This window comes from Palaemon carinicauda, chromosome 23, assembly GCF_036898095.1.
Source record: "Palaemon carinicauda isolate YSFRI2023 chromosome 23, ASM3689809v2, whole genome shotgun sequence".
Taxonomy (NCBI): domain Eukaryota; kingdom Metazoa; phylum Arthropoda; class Malacostraca; order Decapoda; family Palaemonidae; genus Palaemon; species Palaemon carinicauda.
In genome coordinates, this window is record NC_090747.1 from 103,828,573 (window position 1) to 103,849,052 (window position 20,480).

The following is a 20,480-nucleotide window of genomic DNA, read 5'->3' on the forward strand; positions in this document are numbered from 1 at the left end:
TACTAGTTGAGGGTTGTTGACACCTCGCATTGAACGTTTTATGGCTAAATTCAGCTTGCGCTGAAACATATCCAAAAGTAAAGGACGAAGGTTTGTATTTGTGTGTTGGAACAAATTAATAATTCACAATGGGAAATAGTAACCGACAAATTAACTCGCACTTTACCTTTGATTAGAATCATAGCTGGTGTGATGGAGACTAGAGAGGAGGAAGAACGGGTTACTGCTTAGAAGGAGAATCTCCTTCCATGAGACCTTCTGATAAAATATCTGTAATTCTCTTTAATGCCTTTCACTTTACTTTTGCTATCTGGACACCTGGTAGTTTTTTTTTTTTTTTACACGTTTAATTTTCACAAGGAAACTTTACTTTAAAATGGCATGAAAATGAGCTACTGTATTGCATTATCAGTAAATAAATTGCTGCTCACTCTGCCAAAGCCTTATCAGTGGCATAAACACTGTGGGCGGTGTATGGGAACCAAGTGACTGCTTTCTGCGCATTACGCGATAGTCTTGTTCGTACTTGTCCACGGATATGGCCCCATGGCGCAAAGTACTCGTAACCCAATTAAAATTCTTATGCTCATATCTAAAGTTACTTGTAACCCACGGTACTACTGTACTAAAAACAGCTATTAATTTAATTCCATGCAAATGGAAATACACCTACTTCTGAGATAGAGATTACTTCTATATTCTCTAAATATCAAACGATTAAAAAATGTATAGACTACAGTAAAACCACAATTACCTGTTCTGTGAAGTATTTAATCAAGGGCCACTACCAAGCCATCTAAAACAATTCATATCCCAAGTGCTTCATAAACCCAAGGTTATACTTTCAAGTAACTAATATTCACCAATACTAATTATGTGCTCTAAAAAATTACTACCATTATCTACTACCAATTGAGATAACTTGAATACTTACCGAATCTACACTGTCCTTAACAGTATATGATAAAATAATTTTAATATTCCACGGGTTCCTTGATACAAATTACAAGTATACTTCTAAAGGTGTTTCCAATACTGTACCCTTGGATAAGAAAAATATCTGCATTACATTCTAATCTTGAGGTTAATGAGAGTTTAGGTATTAAAATACATCTGATTTTTAATTCTTGCTTTTACAGGCATCCCAAAAATTTCTTGTTATTCCTATGTTATATAACAATGAGAAAAACAATCTTCATATTCAAGATACTGAAGGACATACGTACGTACTTTAATTGCAGTCACAACTTTTTCTATCCCTCTGTACAAAGTGACAAGAAATTTTTGAAATGAAACAACTAAATATTTAAGGTTATATAATAAAAAAAAATATGATAAGATGATGCACTTGAATGAATGATGTGATGCTATGCACATGAACTAATATCTTAGTTTCTTACATGATAACTGATATTTCATTTTTCATTTATAAGGTACAGCAATCCTTCCATTACCCATAGTTATCTACTACTAAGGCTACACCTGAAATATAAATTACCGTATTCTAGTAGCCCGTCACCTTATTAGATGAATATGGAGGGGGGGGGGTGTTCTGGTAAGAGACTTAAGTCTAACAAGTAGTAAAGAAAATATATAAAATCTCCTCTAAACTGAATTCATCAAATATATATATATTTTTATATCACTTCTTTTTACATAGTATCTTAGCCTTTTGCATTCATTATTCCATTAAAGATATTTATCTGCAAAAAAATGCATTTTCCCGGAGGGGGAGTTAGAGCAAAAAAACCCAAATAATTCCTAAAGAGTAACAGTCTGGTACGTGTATGCAAGTCCATGTCTATTAAGATGAGGGACTACTGTATATTTTAGTAATTGATTTATAGATACTATTAATACTACTACATAGCTTAACCAGATCACCAAGTCATTACTAGCCACTCAAGGTTGACCTATATAAATTGCTTCTAAATATGAAAGACGAATACAACTACTGGGGAAACGAGAATGTTATCAAATTGCAAGGGCATCAGTGACAACTGCAGTACTGTAGTACATACATACATACATACATATACCAAAGAACTTCCCCCAATTTTGGGGGGTAGCCAACATCAAACAAATGAAACAAAAAAGGGGACGTCTCCTCTCTATGTTCCTCCCAGCCTGACATGGGACTCAACCGAGTTTGGCTGGTACTGCTAGGGTGGCACAGCCCACCCTCCCACATTATCCACCACAGATGAAGCTTCATAATGCTGAATCCCCTACTGCTGCTACCTCCGCGGTCATCCAAGGCACCGGAGGAAGCAGCAGGGCCTACCGGAACTGCGTCACAATCGCTCGCCATTCATTCCTATTTCTAGCACGCTCTCTTGCCTCTCTCACATCTATCCTCCTATCACCCAGAGCTTCCTTCACTCCATCCATCCACCCAAACCTTGGCCTTCCTCTTGTACTTCTCCCATCAACTCTTGCATTCATCACCACCTTTAGCAGACAGCCATTTTCCATTCTCTCAACATGGCCAAACCACCTCAACACATTCATATCCACTCTAACTGCTAACTCATTTCTTACACCCGTTCTCACCCTCACTACTTCGTTCCTAACCCTATCTACTCGAGATACACCAGCCATACTCCTTAGACACTTCATCTCAAACACATTCAATTTCTGTCTCTCCATCACTTTCATTCCCCACAACTCCGATCCATACATCACAGTTGGTACAATCACTTTCTCATACAGAACTGTCTTTACATTCATGCCCAACCCTCTATTTTTTACTACTTCCTTAACTGCCCCCAACACTTTGCATCCTTCATTCACTCTCTGACGTACATCTGCTTCCACTCCACCATTTGCTGCAACAACAGACCCCAAGTACTTAAACTGATCCACCTCCTCAAGTAACTCTCGATTCAACATGACATTCAACCTCGCACCACCTTCCCTTCTCGTACATCTCATAACCTTACTCTTACCCACATTAACTCTCAACTTCCTTCTCTCACACACCCTTCCAAATTCTGTCACTAATCGGCTAAGCTTCTCTTCCGCGTCTGCAACCAGTACAGTATCATCCGCAAACAACAACTGATTTACCTCCCATTCATAGTCATTCTCGTCTACCAGTTTCAATCCTCGTCCAAGCACTTGAGCATTCACCTCTCTCACCACTCCATCAACATACAAGTTGAACAACCACGGTGATATCACACATCCCTGTCTCAGTCCCACTCTCACCTGAAACCAATCGCTCACTTCATTTCCTATCCTAACACATGCTTTACTACCCTTGTAGAAACTTTTCACTGCTTGCAACAACCTTCCACCAACTCCATATAACCTCATCACATTCCACATTGCTTCCCTCTCAACTCTATCATACGCTTTCTCCAGATCCATAAACGCAACATACACATCCTTACCTTTTGCTAAATATTTCTCGCATATCTGCCTAACTGTAAAAATCTGATTCATACAACCCCTACCTCTTCTAAAACCACCCTGTACTTCTAAGATTGCATTCTCTGTTTTATCCTTAATCCTATTAATCAGTACTCTACCATACACTTTCCCAACTACACTCAACTAACTAATACCCCTTGAATTACAACACTCATGCACATCTCCCTTACCCTTATATAGTGGTACAATACACGCACAAACCCAATCTACTGGTACCATTGACAACACAAAACACATATTAAACAATCTCACCAACCATTCAAGTATAGTCACATCCACTTCCTTCAACATCTCGGCTCTCACGCCATCCATACCAGATGCTTTTCCTACTCTTGTTTCATCTAGTGCTCTCCTCACTTCCTCTCTTGTAATATCTCATTCTCATGTAGTACATACCCACAGATAATTCAATATCAAGGAGTAATAAACGGTAAATATAAAGAGGTTATTTAGAATCTTTCCCAAACTAATTTGGTTTTCAATGATATTTTTCACCAAAAAATAAAGATATCAATAAAATGCTACAAGCAGTTAATCACTATACACTATACCTACAGTACAGTATGCTGCATTATAGAGAAAATAAGTTATAAATTGAAAGGGTTAAATTTGCTACCTACCTTATTAATTTTTTGGATTTATTGTATAAACGCAATGATTAATCAACTGATAAATAAGATAAAAAAAAAGAGCAGTGCACAGTCGCTATGCTTAATGGAAAATCTACATTCGAGTCAACATTTATAAGCTCAAAGTTATCTGGTCTTTTCATAGTTAATAAACTCAAGATTATGTTATCTAAATGTGTATAGTTATCGCACATCAAATTCTACTCATCTGATTACAGCACTATTTCTATTTGGATTTGCCCCCTTTATTTAGTTTGGCTATTACAACTTGGTTCCATTCAATCATTCTTTATCTTCCTGTACACAATTGAATTTCTTCCGACAGTAAATTGTCAATTATCCATTTGCACATTTACAAGATAGGAAAGAAGATTCAAAATGAGGATTAGAGGCTAATGATCTTATAAAGTTTTTAATCCCCAATTGCAACTGCTAGATGTCAAAGTCTGCGATAAAAAGGCAGACATTGAACAGTAGGTTAAGGAAGGGTTATAAAGAAAAAGTTTGAATGTCGCAGTGTTTTACGGAGTTTTTCTCAAGCTAGAAGGAAGCTATTGTTACTTCTAGATATTACAGTCCCACCCATTAATAAATTCATAGCCTAATATTAATGTCTACAAAAGGTTCACTTTATACGATCATCTCCACTTGTTATCTGTAAGCTGCCTGTGCTGCAATTTGTATTAATGTCTATTTATGATATAGTGAGATATTTTATACTTCTATGTATGAAAATGTAATAAATTGCAGGTATAATGCCAAGTTTTTGCAATACAAATGGTAATTTTCCAACTAGAAAGGTATGTTTAATATTTTTTCTGTATATCAGAGATACTAAACTGCTGAAACAAATGCTTTGGATGATGTATTTAATAATTAGCAGTATGCTTCACTTCCCACTTGTTTAACCGTTCAAACCAGACGACTGTTGATTATCTTAAAACTTAGTAATAGAAGGTGGCTAAAATTTAACAAAATAATCAGAACTAGCAATGCTGATTTTCAGGTTAAAATATCTGGTCTCTGGGGAAAGGTCATTATTTAGTCACCCTGATCTAAGTAACGGTCACCTTTCAATATACCTGAAAGCTTCCTCGGTAAAGCAGATTTTGATATTTCTATCCTGGGCTTAAGGGTTAATGACATCTTATGGAGGCCTAGTCATGACTTGGTGGTTACAAGCCCTATCCTGTATCAAGATTGCACTCATGACAAGGCAAGCCTCAGCCAAATCAGCATAGATAATCAAAGGATTACTGTAACACAAACTTAAAAATTATAAACATAATATTACTTTTGTTGCACCAAGTTATAGGAGTATGTTATTTTCGGTCAAGTTTGTATTGTCATTTGTGCTTCAGCAAGGCAGTTATAATTAGAGGTATAATACAATTCTAATTCACGGATAGTAATGAAAATAAAGGTTTGTACAAATCTAGTTTGTCAAGAAAGGAAAACAAAAAAATTTCTTAAAAGCTTAACACTTACCAGCGCCATCTCTTCACTCATCTTTGCAAATATGACATTCTGTCACGTAAGTCTTGGAACTCTTCAATACTGCTGCGAACTTCTTATAAAATATTGTCTTCTGGATTAGATGGATGAGTTTATAAAATTATCACAACTCGTTGTGTCAGTAAAAAGGAGACCATACATACAAAAAAAGGGCCTAACAAGAAAAAGAGAGGGAATTACAACATGATTATGACTTTTGATGACTGATCCCATAGTAAAAATTCAATACAATAAACAGTGTGCGTCAAAAGTCAGCAAACAAGTGCGTTTACGTACATATCAATAAGTCATCAAGAACACGGACATAAATGTTGTTTCATTTTGCTCACAAACACGAGTTATACAGGGAAAAATAATTGAATTATATACAGCACTTTTATAGAATGCTTTTAAAACTTTAGAAATGTTAACAACTGCTTTCTATCATGAAAGCTGTTAGATTCCTTACTAAGCTATAGGGAGAAAAGCTTAATGAATGCTTACACAGAAATGTTCCCTAAAAATCTATGTTGAATGTTATGAAATGCCAGCATAGACTGCATGATAGTTATGAAGGGCTCCCAAGGAAGCCATTATAGATAGCATCATCTTTGGCTTTCCAACTAATACAAACTAGGAATGAAGTAAACCTAATGAGAATATAAATTTTTGTTTATGAAAATATGGAGTTATACATTTATACAATGCTATCCATGTTTGGCTCGCAATTGGTTTTTTGCCAGCCAAATATGGACAACCATATGCAAGATCTCTACAAAATATTTACAATACTTACGTAAACAAGGTTTCTGTCTTTTTTTTATTTTACCTAAAAGAACTGCATCACAACCATGATTATCAATAATCGTTTACAGTTGCAGAACATGCTTGATTAATTCCCACTGTCATTCATTATTAATAATTGAACACCTTGGTTACAATTCTACCGTTTAATCAAACGTTGCCCATTTGTTTTCGCTCTGATCTACAGAATCTGACTCTGCTGCTTGAATGGCATCACAAGTCTTGTTATTATTTATAATTGTATTATTATTATTAGCGGGAGATGCTGCTCTGGAAGGGCTATTTACACTAAGCTTCTGGAAGTCTTTAGAAAAATCACCCAAAAGGTCCTTTTGTGACAAACGTGGAGGCCTCTGGGGTTGAGAAGAGGAACTGTTCAGACCTTTGGTTGAATGACTCAGGGGTGGTTCAAACTGCACATATTGACTTGATCTATTTGCCATATTCAAAGAAGATTCTTCAGGAGCTCTAGATAACATACTCGTTGCGAAGGCTGCCGTAGCACTACCACTTCTTGTTGCATTGGGCAGTGGATGATCACCAAGTGGTTTATGTTGAGTATAAATTGGATTTTGACATCCAACTGGCACGCCTAAATTTGTCTGCAGAGTGGAAAATGGACGGTATTCTGGTGCTGATGACTGAAAAGGGGTGAGTGGTCGGTATTCTGAACTTCTATTAGGTGTTGAACTAGGTAAGCCTGTTGTGTTGATAGCAGACGTCCTGGCTAAAGCTGGATGAGGTACAGTTTTACTAGGAAGGTGAGATGTGCTGGCACTTCCACTTAGGTCTGTATGAGTCAGTTTACCTGCACATAAAACGAATATTCAATTAATATTTAAAAATGTTTATAATACCAGTTTTTTATTTGTTTACCTCCCATCTTTGTCTACAACAAAATCGAATATTTTGCGAAGAATATGTGCTCACCCCTGTATGTTTGTTTGTTTGAGAGGAACTTTACACAAAAACTACTGTACCAATTTTGACCAAACTTCGTAGTTATGTTGAATATGACCCAAGGATGAACCTGTAATATTTTGGAAATTAGTTATCTTCGCCGCAACGTTTTGATAGGCATGTATTAGATCCATTAGATTTTGAAGAAAATACATCTTGGTACAAGTATGCAGTGGAGTTAAGAGCAAAATAAGACAGCTTGGCATGGCGAAGGCATGCTCTTTACCGAGTGCCCCTCTAGTCTAGGATATTTTGACATCACTTAAAATTAAATCAAACTCTAAAAGGGTCAAAATATATTGCAATCAATTAACATGTTTCTACTTGAAAACAATTTTTAAACCCTTTAAATCAGCATTCCCTAATAATAAAAATGTTATTATTGACATAATTTGATTAATATCATATCCACACTTACTTTTTTCAAACGAATGTGAATATCTTTATCCTATAAAACTCATCATTTATAGATAGTATAAAATTCAAGGTCAGTGATTGTCCAAACACTGCTTTCGTTTTGCATATTAGTAAGAATAAAAATTTATTCCTAGTTTTACTTTTCCTAACTTGACGACGATGAACGAATTTCTTTCATAGATGTAAAATGTAGTGTGAATACTGCCACTGTCTATTTACATTGATCACCAGGCCAATCTTGGATTTTCATACCTTGCCACATGTCAGACACATCAAATATAGATTCGGGACTGTGAAGAACTCTTTTCTAGCATGTCAATACTGCATTTTGGGTTGCAAGAGCCTGTACCAGGGTAGTAACCCAGTTATTAATACCTGCTCTCCAGACCACTTGGTTTCTAACATGGTCAGCTAGTAAAGTTAACATTTATTTATGGTCAACTTAGCTTGACATTTTTATCGCTTGCTCTTTTCTCATTGTCTGTATGAAATTTGTTTTGGGAGCTATTTTACAGGCATATGGATTACGTGATTCGGCCAACATAGTTGGCATTTAGTGAGGATGTCTTCTAAGGTTGTGTATTCTGTTTATTCTAAAAATTTTGTGTGTAGTACCCAATCTTTCCAGGTGAGGCCCATCCTTTTCTGCAAACAGGAAATGTAAAAAAGTTCCAGTTTCTTGAGATAGCATCAATAGTCCAGGCTTCTGCACCATAGAGACGAAATGAGATAAATACTGCTCTATATATTGGATTTTGGTGGTCAGTCTCAGATATTTGTTCAGAAAAATCCTGGTCCTTAACTTGCAAAAAGCATGTGAGGCCCTGTTAATTTTAGTATGTCTTCGTCGTTCTCAGTAGTAGATGAAACAATGTTCCCAAGGTATTTGAAATACAGCACCACTTGTAGTTGTGCATTATCAATTAGAATAGATTTATTCTGATTTGTTTTAGCTTGTTGTATTATGACTTCTGTTTCTCTAGTAATAATCTGTAAAATAAGTGCCTTGTATATTAAGGATAGGATTTCTAAAATGTGTTGCATTGACTGGAGCATATCAGGCTGCCCATCCAATGAATATTATTTCTTATAGAGTATATATAGATTGTGCATGAATTCAATGTATATTAATTTATTCAGAACTATAGAGCGAGTATAATTTTCATTCCAGCATAGTTTGATTCGCAATAAACCTCTCATTTACAGTAGACCACATTTCTGGTCTTCAAAAATTCTAATCACCTAATTCCTGATATAAAGAAGATTGTCTACTGACTGGACAGATGGTACATGTCATCATCAAGTACGGGGTGTTCGATGTCGAACGACCGTGGCCCTCTGCACAAAACATCTCCATTCATTCCGGTCTTGAGCCTTCCTTTCCAACTCCACCATTGTTAGCCCGCACATCTCCTTGATATTGTCACTCAATCTAGTTTTAGGCCTTCCTCTCGTTCTTGTACCATAGACTGATCCAATTAGTAGCGTTCTTTCCAGAGTATTGTGTTTCCGAACCTGGTGTCCAATAAAAGTTAGTTTTCTTTCATCCAAAATGTCAAGTAATCTTTTTTCGATATTGATCTTTTGTAGAACTTCCACGTTAGTCTTTTTCTCAATCCATGTGCTACAAGGATTTTGGGGGGTGAAGGCAGATAAGAGCATTGCTCCTCATGTGTGTGGCTAGCTTGTCAACAATCTGGTTCCCCAACCTAGCAGTATTTTCTCTTTTCTATTTCTTCTCTACCATGAATGAAGGCAACTATTTTCCTCTTTAATCACCTTAATATTTTTCTACATTGTGCTTAGATACTCAGCGGTTAATTTAATGAATTACTGTTTAATTAGCTAAAATCATTATCTGTTTTGTGTGCTTCATAAATGATGTTTTTTTGCCCACCAGTATTGTTTGCCTGCTTTTCTCAGCCTTTACAAGTCTTTTTCCGTAAATAAGTATTGCAAGTACATACAGTATTTTTATTTTGTAAGATATACACAAGGTTTCAAAATCCTTAGCCTTCTAAAGAATAGCTATTTCAATGTAAAAAGGTAAAAAAGTGCAAGGTTGGCAATGCTTTGTTAAGCTGGCCTTCACTTCACTTATTGTTCGTCTCTTCTTGGTGATGATTGCAAGGCTTTCAGTATTCAGATACAAGTGGTGAGCAATTTTTATTGCTTATTATTTAGTGCACTGTGTATAATTATAATATATAAATATATTTACCTATACTTAGTAATCCTCTCATTAGCTTTTTCTATATCACCAACACTCGCCTTTACTCTCACACTTTTTTCAGCACGAATGTCCACCTGCAATTAACCCGGAAGAATCACAAAGTTGCTAATGGTTCAAGATCAATGGCAGAGCAAAGCCAAACGCTCTGAAGTTAGTTGGAAAAAAACTATTGATGGTAAGGGGTTGGGGGGGGGGGGAAAGGGTAACAGTAATATGATTTTGGTGTGAGTGAGGATAACTTGCAATTTGACTATCCCTCATCTCTTAGCCACAGAATTTCTTATTCGTATTACACACTTATGTAATTTGTCAATGATTCAATTATCCATAAAAATCAGAACTTTTATTTGTACTTGTACCAAATTAAACATTCTTATGACGAGACCAAGTTCTGAGGGCAAAGCGAGCAAACCTATAGATTTTCATTATTATACTATACCTCGTAAGAGGACCTCAGTACAAAATACATTAGGTTCTTTCCATCACCTCTTTGACTGCAGGGGTACTAATTTCCACCTTTTAATTTTCTTTCGTTATCTTTTGTTTCTTACTTAATTGTTAAAACTTATTCTAACTATCTTACTCCTATTTTAACCTTATTGGATATCAAATCCTTTGGGCAGCTGTACAAAATTAGAAATACGACTCAGTAGTCTCCTTAAATCAATTCATGACAGTTATAATGATAACGATAATAAAAAAACTGCGTATAGTATGTTATTCAACTCATATTTGGTATAGAATTATCATCCCTTGGTAAATTTCATTGTACACTCACCATATTAATGTTCATTTCAACTCGTTATCTAACGGTAAATACTGGATAAATCAACATCGTAAAGAATATAAGAAAATACATTACAGTAAATGGTATAACACATCTACTGTACCTACTAAAAATCAAAATAAAATAGTAAGGAAAAAAGAACTATCAAATGTAAAATTTAAAATTTACTGTTAAATTTCCTAATCTTGGAGAAGTTATGAATTTGAGATGTATCATCATAAGGGAAAATATACTTAACTTAGTTTTAACCATGATTAGTAAATGCCATTTACACAATAAGCTTCACTTACATAACTTACTCGGCTGTGTCATTCACATAAGGTTCTCACAACTTATCATAAAACCCCACAAATATTTAACTTACCTGGAAGATTTGAAGTGGATTTTGTTGTAGGGATAGGTGGGGGTGAATGTGTTGGTCGTTTATTTTTTGGTGTAATATCTTTTGATAACAGCGGATCAAAAATCTCATCTTGGGGAGACTCCAGAAAGATGAGGTCTTGACCATTCCCATCCTGGAATTTATAACGCCACATATAATCTAAAACCCAATTGCCCAGGTTTACATTTATAAACATCCATGACAACCATGCATTAAATTGACCATATATATGTATACTGTATATCAAAATAGACACGTACAGATATTTCATTACAACAGTAAAACAAAACAAAAAGCAAATAAAAGCATACACAGGTAAAATGTATCAAAATAAAATGGCATAAAATGCAGGATATACACCCAGTAAACCTGAAATAAGCATGCAGTGAAGCAGGTATTTGTAAAAAGCAGTCACTGAATCAAGCATACACTGAAATATTCATACCTATACTAAAGAACAAAAAAGGGTACATACAAGCACATTACTGTATATACACTATGCACCTGGTATTTAACTAAACAATAAATTGCAACTGAATATTTATCATGAGCCCAATTGTTAAATATTGAAAGATTATTACCTCCTCCTCACCAGAACCCTGATTTAAACCAAGGTGGGGGCTAGGGCTCCTTGTTCGACGGCCTAAGGATGGGGGAGGTGGGGGAAATGGACTGAGGGATTTGTCAGGATGCCTGGATTGAGTGCTGGAAGGACGTGGAGTAACTGGACTTGGAGGATAATAGGATGAAGGTGAGGAAGGAGAATGAGAAGGATTAGGTGCTGGAGATAAACTTCTCCCTTGAGGAGAAGGACATTGTAGTGGTGGTGAGATGCTGGTCAACACAGCTGGCAGGCTCATAGTCATGATATCTGTTGTTTGTGAAGCGGAGGAAAAGAAAAGGAGATTTCCAGCATAACCAGGCTGAGAAGAGGGAAATGCGGCGTGTGGTATATTTACAGGGGAGCATAATATGAAATCTTCAGATTTCTCTATGGCTTCAAATTCGGCAACTGGGGCATCATCGTCAATAGATTTGGTTAGCTTAGAATAAAAATACCCTGGGGTACCCTGTTTTGTCTTGGAATATTTGGATAATGAAGCAGAAAAAGCTTGACTTGCCCCATACTTAGGAAATTCAGTGCTACTACGGATAGAAGATACAGAGGATGATTCCAAACCAATTACACGAGGTGGTTGCTGGGGAGACCTTGATGGTGAGAGAGAAGCATGCCCACAATGAGAATGCAACTTAGCATGAGACAAGGCAGAGGATGCATAACATGTGGTAGGAAAATCAGTGGTGATTTTGGTGGCAAAAGTTTTACAGACTGGAATAGTACATTTAGAGGCAGAGCAATCACGAAACTGCCCACGGCGCGTGCCTGATTTTTTATGCTCCCTTGGAATTGTTGAGTAGCTTGTACATACAGCAGAGATGTTGGAGCCATCGTTAGCAGAGTGAGAAGTAGATGATGAAGGGAGGTGGGTATGTCCCCATAAATGTGAGTCCATTGCCGAGTTATCAGCATCGGAGACTGTGAAATCTGTATCGTGCAGAAGCTTAGGAGAACGAAAGTGAGAGGACGAGGAGCTGCCTAAACCATCCTCATCTCCACCACCACCATTACTGTCATCATCAAATGTGACAGGAAAACGGTAGCCAAAAGATGCCATTATGGGAGGAGGAAGTTCTATGTTTAAGGAGAGGTCAATGAGAGGAAGAGAGGTGAGGCTCGCACTCAGCTGCTGCAAGAGACATATAACATATAGCTTAGTGACCCATCCTATAATAAAGAACTATTGTTGTCATTATCCCCACTGACCAATTTCTCATAAAGTGTGCTCAAATTGCACCATATCATTTATTAAAAATATGAGATATTCTTTCTTTTCCCTTCAGCTTTACATAATGAGTAATATTTTTTTTCTGTACATAATTCACCAAAGTTAAAATAGGTTTTAAGGAAGCAAGTGAAGAAATGAAGAATTCTTAACCATAACACCAATGACGGACAAAAGAAGGAAAAACTCTAGAAATCTATACATTGATGGCATTATTGCCATTGCATATAAGATCAATTTAAGAATAGAATTAATCAAATTATGCCATAGTTAGTAAAGAGATAGTTATGGAAATGAAATATTCAATTAATTTGTAATGTTATATACTGTAATCAAATATTTTTTTCATAAATGTTACCCCTTGTCAACCCATACATATTGTAGAATGACATGAATAAAATTATGTAAGAGAAAAATTCAAACATGATTATTTATAATAAACATTATGCCATTAGACTTCTAAACAATAAATATATATCATTATACAGTGCATAAAAAATAATACAACAAACAATTTGAGCTATTACATTTGTATTGTAAAGCACTAAATGTTACAATCTAATAGTTCAAAATGTTGTTTGTTAACCATTACTATAGTTTATCCAGACCAATGAGCTCAAAAAGGAAAACTCACAAAGAACCTGCACATAGATTATGTTGGATTAAAATATATACATTATTGTTCTAAACTTGTATTTTTCGTAGCTATGGTTTTAACACCAAAAATGTTAGTGTGTTTCTTTCAGTGCTTCACTGTAACACTACTTCCATCAATTCAATATAAGTTACTGAGTTTTTGACTTGTAATCATACTCTTTCCTTAATTTGTATTGCAAATTAATGCCATCAGGTTAAACATCAGAATTCCTCAAAGAGCAAACACATTTCCTATTTCTAAACTTCTGGACATCAAAAAAAAATCAAACTGACAATGTATTAGCGGAAGACGTTTACCTCAAAATAAATCTCCTAGTAAAGATTTATCTAGACAATATTCAGTAAGTGGGTCCCCCGGATACTAGAAACAGATTACATGGCCACATGATTTTCATAAAGAGTATAATTTAGCAACTACAGCGCTAAAGTGATATTCAAAGAAGCTTTTAGAAGAACTTACACAGCCAAATGAGTACAGTACCTGTATACGATTTGACATCGACTATTTTTAAGTCTGATAAATTTGCTTCATTATATCACAGCTCTGACCAAACCTTTCAAAGAATTTTTGATACGTGTAAACTGCCAAGAGGTCAAACAAAGCCAAAACTTGGTCAACTAAAATGAAAGTTGAGTGGTATTTCTTTAATGGATATCAAGCCATGGGTTCCTAAATGTGTGGAAATAAAATCTACTCTGCAACACTCATCCTTTAGCTACTGAATCAAAGATGAGGTTCTTGTGCAGATAACTTCCATAACATCGGTTGATTTCAACAAACGGTGAAGGCTCATCGATCCCACCAAAACACACTTAATAGTTCATCAGCAGCATACAACTAAGCTGGCACTGCACGGATATTTAGACCCTTCAGTTCAAACACCTCTAGCATTCCATAGGGTCAGAAATTTCTTGTTCTTTTCCTTCCTTGCAAAGTTCTGAATTACAAATGCTTTCCACTAAAATATTATCTGCTATTTCTCTATTACCTAACTACATGAAAAAACAGACCATTACTACACTGCCATTGTATCTCTATACCCCTAACCCTTTCAATCCCTTGGTGTACTACACAAACAGTGCATCTTAAAAGCTTTAACCTTTGAATCTTTAACTCTTATTCCATTATCAATCTTAGCTCCTAAAGGAGAGATGAATTAACAATTACTTCATCTATCCTAAGCTTTGCTTACAAAATAATTCTTTTTCCTGTGTCTATTGCAAATCTGGCTACCTCCCTCAATTCACTTTTGTGGTTACATCACTTTGTTGCATGGCATACTGTCAATGGTAATGAATACTTTTTATGACATCTTTCTAACCCAAGACCCTCTTCTTTCTGCCTTTTAAGCTTCAGCCTCTCCATTTGGTCTCTTCTAACTTCTAACTGTCTTATTTCTTTAACATTCCCTTGCTTCCATTTTCACCTTTCCTTCAAAAACAATTCCTCTATGTGAGCCCTATTTGAATCTTGAACAAATTTACACCATCTATCTAAACCATCATCATCTACTACATATCCTCCAAAATACCTACATTAATTAACCACTAAGTCCTCGCATATTCATAATAATATCCATAGCACTGTCTTCTACTGTATCTACTTTCATACCCTAAACTCTGCCAATATTTTTTTCTGCTTATAAACACTTCCAAATGGTTTTAATACTCTCAGCAGCTTCTGTCTTGTAATGAAGAAATATTGTATAATCTGAAAACATCAACCATTCAGACTTGATATGAATAAAAAGATCTTTAGATGAACCCAATATTCTAAGATGATAAAAAATTTAAAAATGAATAATTTACTTTGAGGCTTATGTATATCATACCTGAATAGGAATAAAAACTTAGCCCCCATGCATGGAATCTTAAAAGATAGAATTCTCGCCATGGGGTAATATGAAATATACATTTCAAGCTGCAAGATATATATATTTTTTTTTAATTTTCTACAAGATTTATTTTGAACATATGATTAAAGAATAAACCTTCTGAATATTTCTTGCACTTAGCAAACTTCTAAAGATATAATAGCAGTCAAGGCTGTAGTTAACACACAATATTTTCTCTCCCTCTAAAATTATGCCTTAGAAAAAGACAGGAAGAGAAGAAGAAAAATATGACTAAAGCTTTAGTTACTCCAAATTTTTTATAACTTTCTACTTATTCTAGGTCTTTTCTCATCACCAGCACAGGTAATGGTAATCCGTGTATCACAAATTAAATCTTCATTCTCTTAAACAAAATATGGTAATCTAAATTCAATGAAAAACATGGAGAATACAACAAATAAAAACCACCACCTCTACCTTGAAATTCTAAATGGGAAAACTGCTTAAATTTCTGGCAATTCTAATTACTTGAAGTAAATACCTAACACTGGAAGTAAAATATTTTTTAAATTAGTAAAAACAATATGATAAAATTACCATATGCATGTTAGGAGATTCCTTATTAATTGGGATGAATGGAGTTCACATTAAAACAATATTTCTGATGAATTTAATAAATTATTGTAAAATTTGAAAGACAATTACAAGCATCCATGATTAGAAATAATTTTACAAACGACGAAGCTAAATACTCAAAAGTACCTTAATTTTCCCTACTGACAGAATTCTGCAAGGGCATTTTCAAAAGTATTAAATTTGGCAACATCTACGAATTAATAGGTTGTTAGAGACATCAATAAAGCAAACCAATTACTTGCGAGTCTAATGAAGCCATGTGGAGTTTAATGACCTACTGTATATATTTATACTGTATACTGTATATCCATAATCATATATAAAATATCATAATAGTGAGATGCGCCATAAGTATCTCCATTTATTACACCCACTAACATAATTCAATCACCGTACCTGTAAAATTAAAACTGCCACCATCTTAAAAGTATAAAATTCTATTCAAAATGACCAACCATAAAAATTCATAGGATTTGATAATCGGAAGATTGCAAAAGATATTGCCAACTACAAAAATACTATGACTAAAACTTATTAAGTCTCCAAAATAAAAAGGAAAAAGATCCTTATCAGGAACCTCAAAACTAATACAATTCAGTGGTATTCCCTGTTATAAAGGTCCTGATGTTTTCCTTCACTTTTATGAATCAACTCACATACGCCGATGCACAAATATAATAACGTAGTCCGTCATCACCAACCAACCAATCATTGAGGCTTGTACTGTGTAGGCTTATAACCACAAAAGACAGCTTCCAATTCCATTAGATTTAATTTCACCGCTAATTGCTTTTGGTCATCCTGTGGAGACTGACATTTTGTCCTACATAAACAAACTTACATAGCAAAAAGCTCTCCATTTCAAAGGATCCAAACATATTGTTAGAAGATTATCTTAATTTCACTTTAATTCTCTTTTATATGGGTGGTAAGAGTCCCAAACTTCCCTTTACTATGGACATGAATTAACACCTGGATCTTAATCATTCTTATACTATATTGTTCCTACAGTTTGACAACCTTGAACATAAATGAAGTTGTGGCCATATGATTACTAGAAATTTGTGAAAAAATACAGTGAACATTTGAGCAAGAGGCACAGAAGGAATAAGTTTAAATTTTTGGTCATTACGGTCTTGAAGCCCTCACAAAGTAGTCACTTTAATTCTTTCGCGGGAAGTTCTGACAAGGATGTAAGAAACACCAAACTATGTTACTTATAAAATTGTACTATGTTGGAATGTTGTAAAACTGAAGCAAATGAATTGATCAGAGTTTTAAAGTATCAGAATTTCTCGTAGATAATATAGCATTTTTCAAAGTAATTTGACATCTCAACGCAGATTAATCTCAGAAAATAGGATGATTAGGATGGCCTTCCTTGTAAAACTTTGGAAAGAGATGAACCTTAATGTCTTCTACCACAGTATAAAAGATATATCCCTTGCTAGTGCAAAGATGAATCAATTATTCCAAAAACGTCCAATAAAAAGCTTCATCAAAAACAAAAAAGGCTGAAAAGGGGAAATGTCTCAATTTTTGCCGGAAGCTTTAAATTACAATGTGAAGAGAATTCATGTTGTCTTAAATCTTAACTTCCCATCCATACTTTAAATGTCATTCCACAAAAATGGCCCATGGATGAGGAACTTCAGGAAGAATAAGAAATTCAGAAATTTAATAGAGAAGGTCCAAAATCAACTATTGCATGACCTTGGAAGGGAACAATTCTTTCATAAAGACAAAAGAAAAAAGCAAGGGCTGAAACACGATTGACATCAAGTCAAAGAAAATCACATACAGCATTCGCTATTATCACAATGTTACAGTTTACAGTTTGATGTGGCAAATGAGAGACTTCCCTTCCTACAGTGCATTGTTCACAACAATAATACTAGGCCCCTCATACAGGCTACCACTGAAATTCAGGTAATAATGATGAAGAAACACAGAATAAATAGAATTATATAAAGTATGCCCAAAAATGTCAGGACTACATGAAATAGGATAAAAATGTGTCCACTTACTATAAGTAAGCTAATATACCCCACAAAATCTAGCTAACACTATAGTCCATTTCTTTTAGCGATGCATATTTGCACCGACTCGCAGCGGTGCCCTTTTAGCTCGGAAAAGTTTCGTGATCGCTGATTGGTTGGACAAGATAATTCTAACCAATCAGCGATCAGGAAACTTTTCCGAGCTAAAAGGGCACCGCTGCGAGTCGGTGCAAATCTGCCTCGATGAAAGAAATGGACTATAGTAACACCCTCGGAGTCATATCAAATTACAGTGATACTCTTCTGGCAGGGTTTGTATTTGCTTGCAAATATAGTACAAATAATAAAAAAAATATATAAAGAAAATAACAATCTTTCTCAGGCATTGACAGACTTGATTATATCTAATATTACAATGTCAATTAAGTATATCAACCAACTCTAAAATAATTAATTTCAAGCTTTATAACAGGTAATGTTATTTCATTAATTTTATTTTCTTAATATCTTTATTATTTACAAATGTATTTAGAAAACACGATGCATACCAACATTTTTTTCCTTTAGTACTGTATGACATCAAAAGCAAAATTCCATGGAACTATCTATCAGCAGTAGCAGCAGCAGCGAAGCATGAGGCACCGGACCTTCTGGCTTGTAAAATTCTAAACCTATACTAAACATGAGAAAATTAGCCCTAACAATTACAATAATTTAAAGAACTCATCCTAACGCTTCACTTATGATCAACAAAGAATAACTTGTATTAAAAATAATTCACTACCTTTAATAACTAGCTTATTTTAGCACGAACCCATTCCGTTTGCCGAACATGTGTTGGTCTTCATTCCAGACACCAATCTCATTGGCTATTCAAGGCAAATCATCTACAGGCTGGTTTGCACCAGTACACATGAACACCTTTGAACTATTTGTCCCAGTTAGATAGAAATCTCACTTGGGCCAGCGAGTGCTTTTATATTCTCCGACTTCGATTCTCTTTTCCCTCACCTTTACTTTTCCATTGCAACAGGAAGGTTGCAAAGATGTCTATGACGTTTGCTTGATTGCTTGTCTTTGTGTCACATCTCGGGCTTGTAGTAACACTTTTCATTTTTTTACAATAAAAATGCTTCATTTAAAAAATGCACAGCAAGTCCCTTACATATGGGCAAGATGTATTTCAAGTGTGGGCTCTTTAAAGTCAAAAAGGTCTTGGGTCCAACTTGACTATCTTAGCCACCCAACTCTCTAATCTCCACCGTTTTCAGTAAGTTAATATTCTTTTTATTATACAAACAGGCTCATATCTATAATTCAAGTCATTATCTTGCAGAGTTACTGAACTAGTGTTCTCACCCATTTACATCAAGGTTCTCAGTACAGTAACTTCAAATATTTGCTCAATTTGTGAATTACTGTATATAATTTTTTGTGAACCGACCGAATTTTCTTGAGCTATTTATATTCTACATCGTGATTTGTGTTTTATTTCTAACTGACTTTTGCCTTATTGCATGAAGTTGTACAAGGAGTGGGTGTAGCTGCCAAATAGCCCAAAACACAGACTCCAAGCTGTTTTATCCGTGGATCAGGGGCGACTCTTTCTCGACAGGCTAGTCTGAAAAGCAGTGTTACTTGATGGAGAGGACATATAAAAATAGAAAGAGTAAATCCCCTTCTTTCCGAGTCAGATAACACTTCTGAGAGAATCTAAATACTAAATGTTTATTGTTTGTGTGCTTTGATGTTTTAGATCTTAATTCTCATATCCATATTTTACGGATCAGAGTTTTCCATGGCACAATAAATGAATGGATTTGTCCTGGGAGGATATAAAAGCAGTACACGATTTGACTGGAAAGCCTTCTTAAGTAAGGTAAGGCATTTAAAATCAGGCTGAAATCATCTTGGATTGCTGTATTTAGAATCAGCTCACTGACATAGATAACTAACCCCAACATATAAACTTGAAGCAGTGGGCTAGGTAAAGTTAAAGCACTGAGACTGAAATTCATGTGAATCAATAAAAAACGTCTCATAAAAACTACATAAACAAAGAGGAAAATAAGTCACTAGAGCTGGATAACCACATTACACTCTATAGATTTGATAACAAAGCCGAACGTAGGCTAAGAATGGAATCGATGACAAAGCAAACAAAATGATACAAGAAGAGGAAACATAAGGAGTGGGAACTCTTTAGAAGTACATATATTGTATAAAAATATATCAAAATTAATGGGAAAATACAGGAAAAAATCAACCCGGCCAAAGATGACGACGTGAGTGATGCAGACATTTGGAGAACAATGTTGATGCTTGTGAGTGGCACAACAGCATTGAACACAGAAGAGTATCAAGCCT

At 35.1% G+C, this 20,480-nt stretch overlaps 1 protein-coding gene across 8 annotated transcripts in view; it reads right to left on the reverse strand.

Moving 5' to 3' along the window:
- Positions 1 to 1,413: 1,413 nt before the first annotated feature.
- The window catches only part of LOC137617326 (DENN domain-containing protein 1B-like), a 90,434-nt gene continuing 71,367 nt past the window's right edge, over positions 1,414 to 20,480 (reverse strand). For 3 of the 8 annotated variants that reach the window (XM_068347345.1, XM_068347343.1, XM_068347344.1), the window contains 3 exons: positions 11,723 to 12,889; positions 11,124 to 11,274; positions 6,215 to 7,170 (listed from right to left, as the gene is read on the reverse strand). In XM_068347345.1, coding sequence (XP_068203446.1) covers positions 6,509 to 7,170; positions 11,124 to 11,274; positions 11,723 to 12,889 — 1,980 coding nt within the window. In that variant the 3' untranslated portion in view covers positions 6,215 to 6,508. Of the gene's footprint in view, positions 5,734 to 6,214; positions 7,171 to 9,960; positions 10,047 to 11,123; positions 11,275 to 11,722; positions 12,890 to 20,480 lie in introns of those variants that run through there. The other 5 variants (XM_068347348.1, XM_068347347.1, XR_011039618.1 and 2 more) reach the window with 4 other exon arrangements.